Source organism: Bos indicus x Bos taurus, chromosome 7, assembly GCF_003369695.1.
Source record: "Bos indicus x Bos taurus breed Angus x Brahman F1 hybrid chromosome 7, Bos_hybrid_MaternalHap_v2.0, whole genome shotgun sequence".
Lineage (NCBI taxonomy): Eukaryota > Metazoa > Chordata > Mammalia > Artiodactyla > Bovidae > Bos > Bos indicus x Bos taurus.
The window spans coordinates 15,363,222-15,380,403 of record NC_040082.1 but is presented as its reverse complement, the minus strand read 5'-3'; the positions used below and the strand labels follow the sequence as shown (position 1 = coordinate 15,380,403).

General features: G+C 44.0%; 1 protein-coding gene across 1 annotated transcript in view; it reads right to left on the bottom strand.

The window, feature by feature from the left end:
- Positions 1-16,313, bottom strand: part of ELL2 (elongation factor for RNA polymerase II 2) — a 73,850-nt gene extending 57,537 nt beyond the window's left edge. Inside the window, exon 1 of the mRNA XM_027545569.1 lies at positions 16,027-16,313. Coding sequence (XP_027401370.1) covers positions 16,027-16,179 — 153 coding nt within the window. The 5' untranslated portion in view covers positions 16,180-16,313. The remainder of the gene's footprint in view (positions 1-16,026) is intronic.
- Between the last annotated feature and the right edge of the window lie 869 nt (positions 16,314-17,182).

The window sequence follows — 17,182 nt, the reverse complement described above, 5'->3', positions numbered from 1 at the left end:
TACTTTGAAAGTTCCTAGCCTGCTTCCAGGCCCCTATTCAGTTCAGTTCAGTCGCTCAATTGTGTCTGACTTTTCGAGACCCCATGAATCGCAGCACGCCAGGCCTCTCAGTCCATCACCGACTCCCGGGGTTCACTCAGACTCACGTCCATCGAGTCACTGATGCCATCTCATCCTCTGTCATCCCCTTCTCCTCCTGCCCCCAATCCCTCCCAGCATCAGAGTCTTTTCCAATGAGTCAACCCTTCACATGAGGTGGCCAAAGTACTGGAGTTTCAGCTTTAGCATCATTCCTTCCAAAGAAATCCCAGGGCTGATCTCCTTAAGAATGGACTGGCTGGATCTCCTTGCAGTCCAAGGGACTCTCAAGAGTCTTCTCCAACACCACAGTTCAAAAGCATGAACTCTTCGGCGCTCAGCTTTCTTCACAGTCCAACTCTCACATCCATACATGACCACTGGAAAAATCATAGCCTTGACCAGACGGACTTTTGTTTGCAAAGTAATGTCTCTGCTTTTGAATATGCTGTCTAGGTTGGTCATAACTTTTCTTCCAAGGAGTAAGCGTCTTTTAATTTCTTGGCTGCAGTCACCATCTGCAGTGATTTTGGAGCCCCAAAAAATAAAGTCTGACACTGTTTCCACTGTTACCAAGCACCTAAACAAAGGCCTTCCTCCCTTCCTTCAGTTCAGTTCAGTCGCTCAGTCGTGTCTGACTCTTTGCGACCCCATGGACTGCACCACGCCAGGCCTCCCTGTCCTTCACTAACTCCTGGAGTTTACTCAAACTCATGTCCATTGAGTCGGTGATGCCATCCAACCATCTCATCCTCTGTCATCCCCTTCTCCTCCTGCCTTCAATCTTTCCCAGCATCAGGGTCTTTTCAAATGAGTCAGTTCTTCTAATCAGGTGGCCAAAGTATTAGTTTCAGCTTTAGCATCAGTCCTTCCAATGAACATTCAGGATTGATTTCCTTTAGGATGGACTGGTTGGATCTCCTTGCAGTCCAAGGGACCCTCAAGAGTCTTCTCCAACACCACAGTTCAAAAGCATCAATTCTTCCCTTCCTTCAATTCCTTCCAAATGCTCCTCATTCAAACAGCTAGCAGAAGCTCTCTCAGATACCACTTTGCAGTGGTTCTATCAAAGCAAAACAACTCCTCACATAGAAAGCAGGAGCTCCAACTATAGGACCAACCAGTCTCATCTTTTACTTACCAACTGTGGCTCAGCACTGTTAACCTTTTTCAGTCTGTTTTGTAAACGCTTTCCTCTCTATTTCTACTTCCTACCTGTTCCTTCAACCTGGCATAACTTCCCTAACACTATTTTGCCAATCCACACTAATCACTTAACATTCAAGTTTAAGATTAATTTCCTCAGCTAGGCCTTCCTTTGGATGAATCAGGAATCAAAGACTCAGGAAAGAGACTGGGTATAAAGCAACAAGGAGTGGCGAGTACTTGGGGGATGAATGCCCAACTGAGAAAGGACTCACATTTTAAAACATTACACATTTCCTCACCAAACAAGATACGAATGCCACCATTTTGCTCATGCTGAACTGTGCCCACTTTAACTACCATTAGCTATTGTTTTTCCAGATGCTTGTGTCTATGGTACCACTACATTAGGGTGTGTTTTTGCATAAGTTGTCTTACTCCTGGTTGTTATGTTACAGAAGAGTCTAACACAAGTTTAACTTACAAGTACTTATATACATCACGCTAAAAAATGTATTATAAAATCATGTTGGCTATGGTCTCTTTATATATGCGGTATCCAACTATACACATTATATACTTCACTATTTGGAGTTGTATAGAAAAAACAGTACCACTATGCTATACATCAACTTTGGAACGTTCAAGAGTAATTTTGACATTATCCAACTTTTTGCCTCACGACTTGCATTTAGAAGCTTACCTCCTGATGTGCTTAGAGTTCTAGCTGTATTACTTGATTCCTCAACAAAAATGATAACTTGTTCTTGTTTAGACAGTTTTGTAATGTACAGAGCATTTTTATACCCATAGCCTCACGGGAGGCCTTCTAAAACCAGCTGTGGGTGGGAGGAAGACATCATCACCTCCTATTTCAGAGGGAGATAAATGAGTCTCCGACAGGCAGAGTTCATTGGTTGAGATCACCCAGCTAGTGGTTAGCAGAGCTGGACCTCAAATCCTGCTTTCCGAATCTCAAATACAGAACCCTTTCCTTCTCTTGCCTCTGTAATAGGTTATCTCCCTGTGCTGAACATGTAAAAGCACTTAAATGCTCATTCAGTTCTTCTGGTGCTTTGTTTCCAAGGAAAATGAATTTCATAAAATCATTGCAATTTTCAAGGTTTAGTTTCTGACTAAATAAAAACTTAAAAAAAAAAAGTTGTTTCTTTTTTTTCCCCCCTGTAAGGACCATGTATATATAGTAAAGGAACATATATAAATATTGTGTTAACATTTTTTATTAAAAAAATAAAACCCTCATCCATGGAGTAGTTGTGGGTGTTTATCTAAACACAACAAACTGGGATTACTGTTACTGATAAACTACTTTAAGATATCTAACAAGCTAGAAGAGAAAAATATATGAGACCCTTAAATCCATTATCAATTTTAATCCCAATTTTAGACAAGATGTTAGGTACTATAGTTCTTGAATTTTTTATTTTTTTTAAAGCAACAAGAGAGACAGCTAGAATGCTATACCACTTTTTATGCATCTGACTACTGTGTTAATAGGAAAGGGACCAGGAATAAGTTCTAAAAGTCAATACCATTATATGTCTCAAGTTCCTTTTTCATCTAAATCTTTTTAGCCTAATTTTAACTGCACAAACATAACCTCAACTCATTGTATATTTTAAAATGCAATGCAGTTTTAAAAGATAAAGTAATTACAGGTGGCCAAATATGATATGGCATGTTTTACAGTAATGTTTAACTTACTAAGTACATTTCCATTACAAATGGAATTTCAGCAGGACTTCAACTTTTGATTTTTAGCTTTAATTAAATATTTGCAGAGGTAGCTCTTTTGAAAATCAAGTAACTCTAGGGTTTAACTGAATAGTAGTTGAGTTGTAAATAAGATAGTGATCTGGTCTCTTCGTCCAGCCAAGAAACACAATGCAGACTGGTACCGACTGGGTACCAGTCTGCGCAGGTAACTCCTGGGGTAACAAAAACCCCCTTTTGATAAATGCTTCAACAACCTGATAAAGGTGATGCTTTACAGTCAAAGGGCTTCCCCTGTGGCTCAGCTGGTAAAGAATCCACCTGCATGCGGGAGTCCTGGGTTTGATCTCTGGGTTGGGAAGATACCCTGGAGAAGGAAAAGGCTACCCACTCCAGTATTCTGGCCTGGAGAATTCCATAGACTATACAGTCCATTGGGTTGCAAGGAGTCGGACACCATTGAGCGTCTTTCACTTTCACCTTACAGTCAGAAGATTCTGTTCAACTCTTATTTGGTTCACTGCTTTGAGAGTTCCTTGAATTAACCCTCTTATTTATGTCTCAGGGAATGTAGGGCATTCTTACGCTTAGAATAAAAGCGCAGACAATACTAAAATCCTCAAAAGTTTAGTTATATTCTTGAAAACTGCCATTATAATAAGCCAACTACTGCAACAAAAACTGCTCTATGACCAAAGAAATCTATGTCCACTTATTCCCAGGGACTATTCCTCGCAATATATCAGGACTGTAAAAGTAATACGTAATTTACTAAGTAATTTTACTATGCAATCTTAATTGTGATTGCAGCCATGAAATTAAAAGACGCTTACTCCTTGGAAGGAAAGTTATGACCAACCTAGACAGCATACTCAAAAGCAGAGATATTACTTGCCAACAAAGGTCCGTCTAGTCAAGGCTATGGTTTTTCCTGTGGTCGTGTATGGATGTGAGAGTTGGACTGTTAAGAAAGTTGAGCGCCGAAGAATTGATGCTTTTGAGCTGTGGTGTTGGAGAAGACTTTTGAGAGTCCCTTGGACTGCAAGGAGATCCAACCAGTCCATCCTAAAGGAGACCAGTCCTGGGTGTTCATTGGAAGGACTGATGCTAAGGCTGAAACTCCAATACTTTGGCCACCTCATGCGAAGAGTGGACTCATTGGAAAAGACTCTGATGCTGGGAGGGATTTGGGGCAGGAGGAGAAGGGGACGACAGAGGATAAGATGGCTGGATGGCATCACTGACTCAATGGACTGAGTCTGAGTGAACTCCAGGAGTTAGTGATGGACAGAGAGCCTGGCGTGCTGCGATTCATGGGGCTGCAAAGAGTCGGACATGACTGAGCGACTGAACTGAACTGAATTTTAATTTCTTCTTTAAAATTTTAATTTATTTTTGGCTGTGCTGGGTCTTCGTTGTCACACGCAGGTTGTGGTGAGTGGGGGCTCTTCTCTAGTTGCAGTGTGAGGCCCTAGTTCCTCTGGACCTGTAGGATCTTCCCAGACCAGGGATTGAACCCATGTCCCCTGTTATTGACAGGTGGATCTTAATCACTGGACCACCAGGCCAGTCCCAGTAATTTAAGTTTCTGATAGGATTCTTTTAGGAGAGGAGAGAAGGGGCAAGGCTCTGGTTTCTTTGGGGATTAAATAAAAAGAGTAGGGAATCCCTGGTGGCTCAGCGGTAAAGAATCCACCTGAGATGCAGGAGACATGGGTTTGATCCCTGGATCCGGAAGATCCCCTGGAGAAGAAAATGGCAACCTATTCCAGTATTTTTGCCTGGGAAATCCCAGGGACAGAGGAACCAGGTGGGCTACAGTCCATGGGGTCACAAGAGTCAAGACCAACTTAGTGACTAAACCACCACCACAAGAAAAGAGTTATCCTATAAAAATTGTTATAAACATCTCTTGATTATTTACATATTGCTCATCCCTCAGGAAAAATTAAATCTATGGTTACTTTTACTTTATCAACCACTATTGGTTTTGTCAACATACAACCAGAAGAAATAGACTTCTGGCCTAGAAAAGAGTGATTTCTCTAAGAAACACATTACAGAGGTCTAACTCTAAGGTTAGAGATATATTTGAAATACCTTCAGTTTCCCTTTTGCATCCATCATAGAGCTTTGACTCAAGTTACTTCTTGAATTATTTAAAATTAACCAATAGGTATTTATTAAATACTTCGCTTTTTATCTGAGTACCTAAGCTGCATTATAAGTCATGATAGAGACAGTGCAAAAAGAAAAAATTCCCAAGTCAAATATAATTTTGGAACTTTGTCAAAACCAGAAAACTTTTTATAAATGGTCATGTACCAGGTGACTGCTTTAAGTGAGATTGTTTTAGGAAATGATTATAGCTACCTAGTTACTATTTATTGAGTGCTTAAAATGTGTCAGGCCAGTGTAATCATTTTTACTATCACCTCTGGGAGTTCTCAGAATACCCTTATTGGGTAGATACTATGATTTGCACTTCTCAATAAAATCCTGTGAAATCACATAAGGTTGCACAACTTTAAAAAGTGACTTGGAGCTCAAACTCTGGCCTGGGTCACTTTAAGAACTGTGCTCTTGCCCACCACTCTAGATAAGTTAGGTCCTCCTTAACAACAGTTATATAAAATGTGAAATATCTGAAAGTTAGAGAATTAAGAACTGATAGGAATAAATAGCTTTTGGGGGGATCACTGTTTTGGTTTTGCACTGCAGTTTAAGGAAAATATCATGTGGCAGCTGAATTTGTTTTCACTTACGCAAGTAAATAGTAAAAAGTATTTATGACTTATCCTGGGATATGATTTAAGATACATCTTTCTTTCTTTCCTAAAGAGGTACTATACTATTTTAAGAACTTGTGGTTATAACCCTTTAAGAAGTCATTTAATTCTGCTCTTCAAAATGTCACCTGATAGAATAACCAAAGACTATCCAATAATTATATCTTTAACCACGGTAATGTAAGAGAAAACAATCTAGGCAGGGAAAGAAGAGGAAGGAAAAAAAAAAGATGGAGCTAAAGCTCCATCTAAAAAAAATCCCTGGAGAGGAAAATGGCAACCCACTCCAGTCTTCTTGCCTGGAAAATTCTATGGACAGAGGAGGCTGGTAGGCTGCAGTACATGGGGTTGCAAAGAGTCAGACACGACTGAGTGACTAAACAAAAGCAGAATATAGCACAGGAAATCAGACAGTTAATCCTGAAATCAAATATACTCAGCTCTTGTCAAAGGTGGTAATATGGTTAGAATGATAGTATGAATGTGAAATTTCAGGGTAAACCAAAGCTATCTTTTACCAAACGCCCCCACCACCACCCTGCACCCAAAGAAAAAGAGAGAATCAAAGTTTCACAAAATCTGGTATTTTGCTTTGTCAGTCAATCCAACTTTACACACAGGAGAAACTCGTTCTCTGCAGTTTTAGAAGAACCATATTAAAGTGCGTATGGAATAAAGAATAATGTTTTTCTAGCCATTACAGCATAGAGAAGAATGAGATATAAAGGAGCGAATCAAAAGGGCAGTGAGAAGTAAAAAAAAATATGATCTATTTAACACAATCCTTGTTTTTAGAGAGTTTCTGGAAAACTGTAGCTATCTGATGTAGACCAAAGTGAAAAAAAAAGTCTAAAACGATAGTATTTCATCCAACTATTTAAAGGAACACGGAAGGCAAAATCCAAACTGTACCACGGCCTGAAAGTCAGTTACTGTGAACCAGACCATATAACAATATTCGAAGCATAGTTACTGTGAACCAGACCTTACAACAATATTCGAAGCATAACATCCCATCTTTTTTTCAAAGAGAGAACTTAATGTAGACTTTATAACGGTGTAAATAAACTTACACATCGAATCTGACTATAAATACAAATGAAGATTTGTTCCTTGTGATCCTGATCTCTAGTAAGGTATAAGGAGAAGCAGTAAAATAAGCTTGGATTGGAAGATGGGTATTATTTTTAAAATACTAAAAATTTATAAAATGAAGCATCTAGAACAAAGGAGGCTATTAGAAACCTTGAAACTTGGAGAGGACATGATCACACTTAAGTGTTTTAAAAAGGTCACTCTGGATGGTGAATGGACTCCTGAAGGAAGAGTGGAAGCTTGGAGGCCAGCTGGAAGTCCATGGGACTGGTCCTCAAGAGAGATGAGGTTGGCTGGGTGTGGAGTGGTGGTGATGGATGAAGTTAGATTTCATACATTCGAAGAATGACAGAACTTACTGTAAGGATCAATTAAGTCAAGAAAAGAGGAGATAAATCAAGGTAAACCAGTCAATTACTAGGCAACTGGGAACAAGTGCTGCCATGTACTGAAATGGGGAACACTCACGAAGAGGTAGGTCTGAGGAGTGAAATCAAGAACAGTGTTTGGGACTGTTCCGTTTGAGATAACCTCTTACACTTTGATAAAGAGATGAGATGTTGAAAATTGGTGCCTGGAAACAGGACGATTGGAGCTGGAGATAAACATTTGGAGGTCATTAACATACAGATGACATTTAAATCCTCAGGACTAGATGAGCTCCCCTAGGGAAGTGAATAGAGAGGAAGGAACTGGGATCTCCAACTTCCACAGGCCAGTCAAGCAGAGGATCATCAGCAGAGGAGACTGAGAATGGGCAGGGCAGTGGGAGGAAAACCAGGAAAGTGTTTCTAACAGAAAGAGTAATCAATGGGATGGCGCGATACTGAGGTAAGACAGGAACTGAGAGATTTGACACTGGATTTGACAACAAAGGACCTAGTCAGGCGCAATCTCAGGGATGTGATGGACACAACCCAATTGGAGTGGGCTGGGCAGGGGACAGGAGATTAAAAAGCCCACACTACTTCTCAGATGCATTCACAGCTAATCCTTCTCTCTTTAAATGTCCCCTTGCACACAGACTTTATTGCACTTATTCATTTAATTTTAATGTCTGCTTGTGACTACTAAGACATGAGTACTTTCTTAAGGCAGGGACCATCACTGACTTATCCAGTGCCTAGTTCTATGCCTGCACATGTCAGAGATAAACATTGGCTAAATGAATATTTGATAGTTCTAGAAATAATTCCTACTCCTACCTTAGTCTTTTATTAAAAACATGTTTCAACTGAGTTTTAACCACATGGATGTGTTTTCTGGTTATCTAAGGCATCACAGTTTCAACAATGAAAACCAAAAGCCATGATACTAAATAAATGTCTTTTTAAAAAATATGCTAACACTTAAGTTTACAGGTAAGCACATATAGATCCTAAAGTATCTCAGAGAATCTTATTAGAAAGTTCAAGCTTAGTTCCTTCCTTGTACCAGCTCACTGTTCATGAGAAAAGTCTTCTAGCCAAGGTTATCTCGATGGACCACAAACCAAGTGATCATAACTAGTCTATAGAGACAATGTATATGTATAACAAAAGCTTCATGTACTCATGATTATTTTTTGGTTTGTTTTTCACAAACTGTCAAACAAACAAAGAGAATCAAAACACTGAAACAGAAATGAAAGTAATCTGGAAGTGAAAACACTGACCCTTTCAAGGCCTTTAGGAATCATTTAAAAATGATGCTTGAAATGTAAATCCAGGAACATTATAGACAGTAACTTAATGTTTCAATAATTACTTGCAACAGAAACCATGGAAGGTCTGATCTTCATGTAAAAATCAAATTCAATTTTCATATTATCTGTACTCTATGACAGTCTTAAGTGAAATTTATAAAGAAAGTTATTGAATAAAGGGAGCCTACAAAAATACAAACAAAATTTTAAAATACCTGTTCAAAACCAAAATTTCTTCTACCTAGTAATTTCAACTTCCCCCAAAACATCACCAATCCCCAAAATTTCCACCCAAATGGAAACGTTTGAAACATGTAAATAGTATGGCATTGTTCTAATCTAGACTTAGACCCAAATATACCACTCAGATATAGAACAGCTAATCAAACCTAAGTCTCCTCATCACCAAACAAAGGACTGAGTGAAGAATATGGTACTTTCTCTCCCCCACCCTATACTATCCTCCCAACTGCTTCCAATTTCTCTCTCTACTAAGGGTATCCTCCTAGTGCTGATGGCTAGAAATTTCAATTCAACCCTGTTCTTATAAAACCTGGTGTTACATTCCATAGGTTCTATTCATCTATAGTATCTTGTCTCCCACTGTATTCCTAGTTCACATTCTACATTCTCTGATCCTGACCATGTACTTCTTCCTAACTTGTCTACTTCCTTCCGGATGCATCTTACATTCATCATGTGCACAGAGTCCAGAATAATCCTAAAGCATTAGCTCAATCACCTCAACTTTTTAATCAGTGTCTCCCCAGTTTTGACAGAATAAACTCTAATCTGCTCCAGTCTCCCTTTCCTCTCTTTAATCCAATTATATTTTCTCCCGAACTCGAAGATAAGAGGAACAGGGTCTTCTTGCAATTCTAAACCTGATTTAGCTTTTCCACTTTTGCCTTTCCTTGCCTGTGCCACTCCTTCTCATGAAGATGTGATTCCCCTATCTAGTCTCTGCCTGTTAAAACCCTATAAGATCCAAAGCTGTTGTTTAGACCAATAACATGTAGGAACCCCAACAAGAAAGAAACTTATGTTATCTAACAACCTAGTTATTAAACTAGTAGCCAAATGCTCTGACTATTGAGTTCCAATCAAGGTGCTAATTTAATTCATGAATCTTTAAGGAGCATATGCGTGTGTGTCGTGTCCAACTCTGTGCGACCCTATGGACTGCAGCCCACCAGGCTCCTCTGTCCATGGGATTCTCCAGGCAACAATACTGGAGTGGATTGCCATGCCCTCCTCCAGGGGATCTTCCTGACCCAGGGATGGAACGCGCATCTATTATGTCTCCTGCATTGGCAGTCGGGTTCTTTACCACTAGCACCACCAGGGAAGCCCTTAAGGGGCATACAGTCTAATTAATAAGATTCCCTCTTCTTATATCCTATATTAAACTGCTAGCTGTGAAATTCCAGGTTTGGCCTTTGCAGGCCAAGTATTAGTGGAGGCCCTTAAACCAGTTTTTCCTAAAGATTTAACATGGCTATCAAGAGCCATAATGCCACAACCAAAATTGTAGATAGGTAGATAAAATGAACGGAGGGGAAGGGAGAGAGGTAAAGAAAAGAAAGCAATTTTCATGGTAAATCTGACCTGATTCATGCCATGTTTTTCCAGCTTAAATGTGGCTGTATAGACAGTCATTAATTTACTGTATCCTGCTCCAGGCCTGCCTTTCTAGATTTCTGTATTAAGTCATGGGAGATGTCCTATGGAGCTGAGGTATGCAGACAAGTCAAATGTGCTGCGGTCATACACATGCTGTCTTCTCTAAAACTCTACTCATCTTACACAAAGAAATGCCCATTTCATCACATTTTAGGGACATCTTTTTAAATACTCCAAATACATTTGACCCAAATTGGCAAACACTTGGGTTGAACACTGATGCTAGGCTCCTGATGCTCTCTGTAGTCACTGCAAATTGTTAAAAATGACCCAGCACAGCTTCCATAGTTTTTTGTTTAAAAAAAAAAAAAAAAAACAAGTGCAAATAGAAAGGTTCGATCTGGTGTTGTCCTTGATAAGCTTTCCTGTAAATCATTCCAAGGATTTTACACCCCTTTCTTTTTAAATTCTCTTCCTGAACACGGTCCAATCCTTCACATATGTTCTTTCTTTCTCCTCTCAATTCTGGTGCCAAGGTTCCCTGCCTATCCCTTCAGGCAATCTGGCCACTGCTTTTCACTAGGAGGAGCACCCTTTTGCACTGAACACCTGATCATCTGAATACACTTTTCACTTATTGCAAAATGGGGCACAGATTTGACTTTACTTGATATAAAGCTTTTTCAGATCAAGTTCAGCCTCAAGATGGGTTTAAGTTAAAGTCAGTAAATTAATCTATTTAAATTAAAACTGGCTATATGAAAAAACTGCAACAGAAGGAATCTGCTAAGGCAACCTCATTGTTTCACTTAGTAAGCACGTCAGCAGCAGTGGCAGCTGTGCTGGCAGGTCTGGATGCTTGAGTGGTGCCCTTAAGAACAGGTCCTTCTGTATTTATAACAGCAGATTATTGAACACACACATACACATTCAAAATTGTTTGAGGGCAGGCACAAAAAAGGAAGAGACAGGAAAAAGTAAGGCATGTCTTTTTGTGCCTTAAACCACGATGACTCAAACGCTGATACCTTTACTTGGTAAAAAGAAAGGAGAGGAGAGGATATTTCCTACCCCATTACCTGTGGGATGAGTGATTTCATAAGATCATGGAACACATTAAAGGGAGCTATGATGAAGGACAGTAACTTCAGAGGTTTAAAGAAGACTTTATGCTTTGACTAGAAATAACAGAATCTGGTAATATTGAACAAGACTGAATTCCTCACACAAAATTAAATGTAAGTGTATTTGCACACATTTTCAGAACACTGTCATTTTCCTAGAAGACACTCATACAAGGAGGAAAATTTATTTAAAGCCAATAACTGGAGTTGACAAAAGAATGCGTTAACAGAACCCTTAAAGCATCTTCTTTCTCATGCTCAGGCATAGAGAATGAATGTCTCTTGCCTTGAGATGCATCTATGCAAGACTTTTACGTAATAGTTGGACAAACATGATAGTATTATTTGAGCCACCACCTTTGAAACTTTAAGTAAACATTAAAAAAAAAAAATCAACAGGCTCAGCAATGGCAGATTCTGAAAACAATATTTTGATAAGGTTTTTGTTACTGCAAAATGACTTACTCAAATGTCAAAATAAAGCCAGCTACACATTACTGAAGGAATTGGCTAAGGTTAAGTTTTAGAATTTTGAGATTTGATTTAAAACACTTTTAGGATATATCTGGGAGACATATGTAATTATAGTAACATATAAAATGTATTTAAATGTATAGGGATTTAAAGTAAAATTAAATCATTTAAAATGTATAGGGATTATATAGACCATAAATTCAGACATGAATTTAGAATGACTATAAAGTTGTAATATGTGATTTTATTTAGTAACTTTATCTTCATTCAAAATAAACTATGGGGGAAAAAAGTAGCTTTGCAATATATACTAAATATCTATATCAGTATTCTGAATTCATTCTGCAAACCATGAAAATAACTTTCTAATTAATATATTTTTGTATATAATCAACTGGAAACTGTTTCTGTATTCAAACTGAGTGAAAAACAACTTTTAGGAAATATTTACTCCAGCTATAACTCCCATTCCTGAACTCACAATGTCTCTATCCCCCCACCTCAATCTCTGTTTAAAAGGTTCCCAAATAGCATTCTTCATTTCTTCTCTAAAAATAGAAAACTTGAGTAATGAAGGTCAATTAGGTTTGTTTGTCTTGAAACAGTGAGGAATTGTTTCCAATTAAAGATTCTGTTTCCATGGACTCTAATAATTTCGGATACTTGCCTAATTACATCTAGAGAACTTCTGTATTTAGCCTAAGTCATAGTTTCCTAAAATTCCTAAATGTACCTCCCTGAAGTCTTGGGTCAAGTACGTTAATTTAGGAAAATCCAATACAAAATAATCTGGATAAAAATAACTCTGATGCTTAATTTAGGAAATTAACCTCTTGAAGTTTTTGGGTCTTAGAAAGTCATCACAAGTGGAGGAATAACAGTCATAACCTTGCATAGGCCAACACTTGGGAGGCCACTTGTCAAGCATCAAGCATCTTCCTATCAAGTACAGGAATGGTAAAGTTTCATATGAGAGGTTAAAGCTATCCTGCCCCTCCTCCCCAGGAGAAAACAGAATTCCAAATGCAGCTACAATTTAAAGTTAGGAGCCCTACTTTGATAAGGGTGGAAAGTGTAACAGACCAAGTATGTATCGTTCTCCTGGAGGATAAAAGCTGGGCCATCTGCCCACTGCTGGCAACTTTACTGTGATGGGGGAGCCCCCATCCTGCCTGAGTCAGGAGGAGAGGCCCTGAGGATACCTCTGTGGGAAGTTTGGCTGAACACACCATTTTTCAGCTGTCAGAAGCTCCCAGTCTCACCCCGATTCCTGCTTTTCCAAGTCCCTTAAAGTGTTTCTGTGGCTAAAGTGACAGTCAATCCTGGGGACGGAACTGGTTAAGTCAGAAACAAGGCTGGGACCAATTGCAACCGTCAAATCACGTATTTCTTCCTCCTCTCCCTGCATACTACCACTTTTACTACCAGCCTTCCGGAAGAAAAGGCACCCAAGGACTACACTCAGAAAGGGAGAGGGGCTTGGAAAAGTCTTCTGAGGTTCCCTTCTCGGCCTCTGTAGACTGACCAGGCCTCTTAATTTGCATACACAGAGATGGAAACAGACAGTAATGATACTAATAGGCAATAGCAGTCAGGAGTAAGGAAAGCCGTTGACTTTAGTACCTTTGCCTATAAAGTGAAAATAAATAATCAAGAACTAAGCAGTGGGATGGAAGAATTTTTGATCTATTTCTTAAGACAATGGCATATAAATGTGGGGGCTTTTAGGCTCAAAGCATTCTAAACTTTAATCCCAAGCACCAAGCGCTAAGGTGTAGGAGGCAGAAACCAAGGGAGGAAAACAAATAGCATTCTCTTCTTGGGCCCCAGCAGCCATGCAGGTCAGGGAGCACTGGGGGCTCCTCTGTCACCTCACTCTCCCTGGGGAGCACCCCTTCCCTGTGCGGCCTCCTCACCCACCTCTTTCTTCCCTCTGATCCGGCGTCTGTCAATCTTACTGTAATCAGCTGTACAGTTTGTCAGTTGTCCCCCAAGATGGCTGGCTGAATTTCTGCCCCCAGAGATGCCTCTCCCAACCCGTGTGTGTCAGTCTTTATCTGCTCCCTGGGTCTGTTTCTGACTGCAGGTTGGCCTCCCCTGGCTGACTCCTTGCTCTCTGGTTTCTGAGCGGTTTTTCCTCTTTACATACCCTGACCTACCTTCTTCCCTCTGTCATTGCTTCCACGCCCTCCCCTAGGAACAGAGACCAGCTTATCTCTCCATCTTGCAGGGCTGAGTTTCTCTCCACTGTCTGCCCCTGTCCCTCTGCCTGCCTATCTGGCTTCCAAAACACAGGGCCCGGCACTCCATGCTGGTGCTGCTCTCTCCCCTGCAGATGCACCTGTCTGGGAGTAGCTACTGACACAAGCAGTTTTTCTGTCTTTATTTCCTCGCCTTCCTACTGCTGAGTGTACACTGACTTCCCAGTCATACTTGAGACCTTTTTCCCCCCTGAGATTTCACAGGTGTGTGCAAGGCTTCTCCTTGTGCATGCCTTCCTCCCTCCACTCCTGGATCTGCGGGGTTTTCACCTGTACAGTCTCTGGTGGGTAACACATACGCCCTGGAATGTACATCCATGCGTCCACTCTGTGAGTGCCATCTGCGGGCATGTCCCTGAGTCTCTGCTGCTGTTTACAGGGAAGGTGAGTTCAGGCACTTCTCAAGCTGTGCACAGCCGCGTGCCTCCCGCTGTGTGCATCCTTAGGTATGGGGGCCTCTCTGAAGGTTAAGTTACAGCTCCTAGGTTCACACTTCTGCCGTTTTTGCCTACTGCTCTGGGCCTTCCTTCGAAGCATTTAAAGTGCCTGGCACTAGTGGGAGCTCAACAGATGTTAATTCCTTTCTCCACTTTTATCTGAACAACTGTGTGTGTCCGGGTGTCCTCCTGGCCTCTGCGCCTGCTTTATGAGATCAGTTAATCGGTGCATGTCTCCTTGGCATGGGCTCGGCTCTTTGTCGGGATGCCCTGCGGGTTCTCTCCTCCACGGATGTCTCTCTTCTCGAAGCGACTGTTAACCGGTCTCTCAGATGATCTATGCCTTCCCTTTCGCGATGCGTCCACTCTGCCTCCCTCACCCACACACGGTACTGCATGGCCATAAACGGCGTCCCCAGACACTCCGCTTGCTGCGTCCCTTCGCAGTGCCTTCCGCCCTCTCTCTCACTTTTTTTTTTCCCCTAAAACCTGCAAACGCGTTCCTTGGTGTGTCCTCTCCAATCGCTGAGTCTGTGAGCCTTCGCTATGCTCGAGTTGTGTGTGTCTGTGTCCACGCTCTCTCCGGAAGGCGGAGCGGGGTGCGACACCCGAGTCTGCCCAGAATGCAGTGTAACCATCTCCCCTCCAAGCCCTGCACCCCGACACCCCGATCCCGGTCTCTCTCTAGGTCAGTGAGTCCGCCCCAGCCGCGAGCGACGCGTCTTTGGGGGATGAGGAGCCACAGAGAATCCTTCTCTCTAGGGGACCGAGGTCCTCGCTCCCGGGTGAGCGCTGGGTGTGTGTGTGTGTGTGTGTGTGTGTGTGACTCCCCGGTTCTCTGGGAACCCGAAGCGCCCGTGTGCCCGAGTCCCTCGAAGTGTAAGGTGTGCCCCCCTCCGCCCGCGTACGCGGAGCGCCCCTGTCAGCCTCTGCGAGTACACGGTGGGCACCCACCTCACCCACCCCTCCACGCCCCGTACGCGACCGCCCGTGTGTCCCCAAGTCCCTGCGGGTAACTGTGTGTCCCACCTTCACACGCGGAGCGCCAGGGTCCCGGTCTCTCCGCGGCTCTACGGTTGGGACCCTCCGCCCCCCCCAAAGCGGACGGCTAGTGCCAGCCGGTCCTCTCGGTTCGGTATCTGGACGCTGCCCTCCCCCCATCCACCCCCAAACGTCGTGGGGGCAGAGAAGCCATTTCACTCGTCTCTTCCCTGGTTGCCTCTCTCCCTCAGCGGGACCGAAAAGGCTAGAAAAGCCCCGCGGGCGCCGTCGGAAAGTCCCCGCAGCGCAGGGGCTGCAGCGGCCTCGGCCCCGCCGCCAGGGGCCGCCCGCCCGCTCGCCTGCCCGGACCACACGCCCCGGCGCCCGGCCGGCCCCGGACGGCGGCAGCCGTCAGCCACCCTCGCCCGGCCCTGCCCGGCCCCGCCGCGGCGCGCGCGGACGGCAGCCGAAGCGAGTCACCGCTCCGCCGGCCCCGAGCCAGGTGCAGCCGGGTCGGACAGGGGGCGGCGCGGCGGGGCGGCCGGGGACGCCCTCTCCCCCCTGCCCGAGCCCCGGGCCGGCTCAGCCGCCCGGCCTCACCTTGTGGCTCTGGTAGGTCTCGAGCGCGCGGATCGCCGTCTCGGTGAGCTTCACATGCAGTACGGTGATATGGTCCTGTCCCAGCCGCCCGCACGACAGCCCGTAGCGCTGCTCCTCCCGCAGACCCGCCGCCGCCGCCCCCCCCGCCGCCATCTTAAACTCCCCGGGGTGCCGCCGCCGACGCCGCTCGGGCTCCAGCCTCCACTGCGGCCGCGGCTGCTCGGGCGTCTGCAGCCGCCGCCACAGCTACGGCCATCCCGCTGCTGACGTACTGTCATATACTGCGCGCAGGCCAGACCTCCGGCGGCCACCGCCGCCGCCCGCCCCGCCCTCCGGCCTCGCGCCCCGCCCCGGGCTCGTCTCATTGGCCCCCGGGGCTCCTCAGGACCGCCCTTATTGGCCACCTCCCACTCTCATGGGGGCGGGGCCCAAAGTCGCTGGAGTTTTGCTCCCGGGACGGGACGTCCGAGAGATGAGAGGCTTACGTCGAGGTGACGCGCCAACTTAATCACACCTGACGTCACGCCTGGTCGGCTTGCCTCACTGGCCGCTGTTGGCCAGGCTGGTTTGGGGGTGTGTGGGGAGGAATCTCCTGCTAATTTAGGTTGCCCAGGTTGCCTGGTCTGATTCCCTGGAGGCCGAGCCCCGCCCCTTGGGGGCTACTTGGAGCTGGGAGTGCAGGGCGGGAGACTCTCTTCCTGCGCTGGTGGTCCATGGAGAGGGAAATTCCCTACCCCAAATTGGTGGTCAAGTAAGGACTTCGTTCCCGACGGCTGCTTTAGCCTTGGAGTAGGGTGTGCCTGTGAGGGAAGATCGCAGTCACTTGTGGAGAGTCGCTCCTCAGAACTCATCGCTTTGATGAGCGGCTGGAACTGGGGAGGAGGATGCTCTTCTTCGCCATCATTTCGCCCGAAATTTGAAATTAGCGAGTTGGCCCCCGGCTTTGAAGAATTCTGCTAGATTGTGTGAAGCCTCTTAACGAACGTGAACCGGTGCCTGACGCTTTGGTGCGGTGGGCACAGCAGAAAACGGAAATTGAAGGGTTTTCCCACGCCGTGCCCAGTTGCCATCCCGGAAAAATGTATTCCGTTCCTTTGGAGTTCTCAAAAGTAGGAGCCGGGTTATGTATAAATTATGCATGCAAGTGTGGGACTTG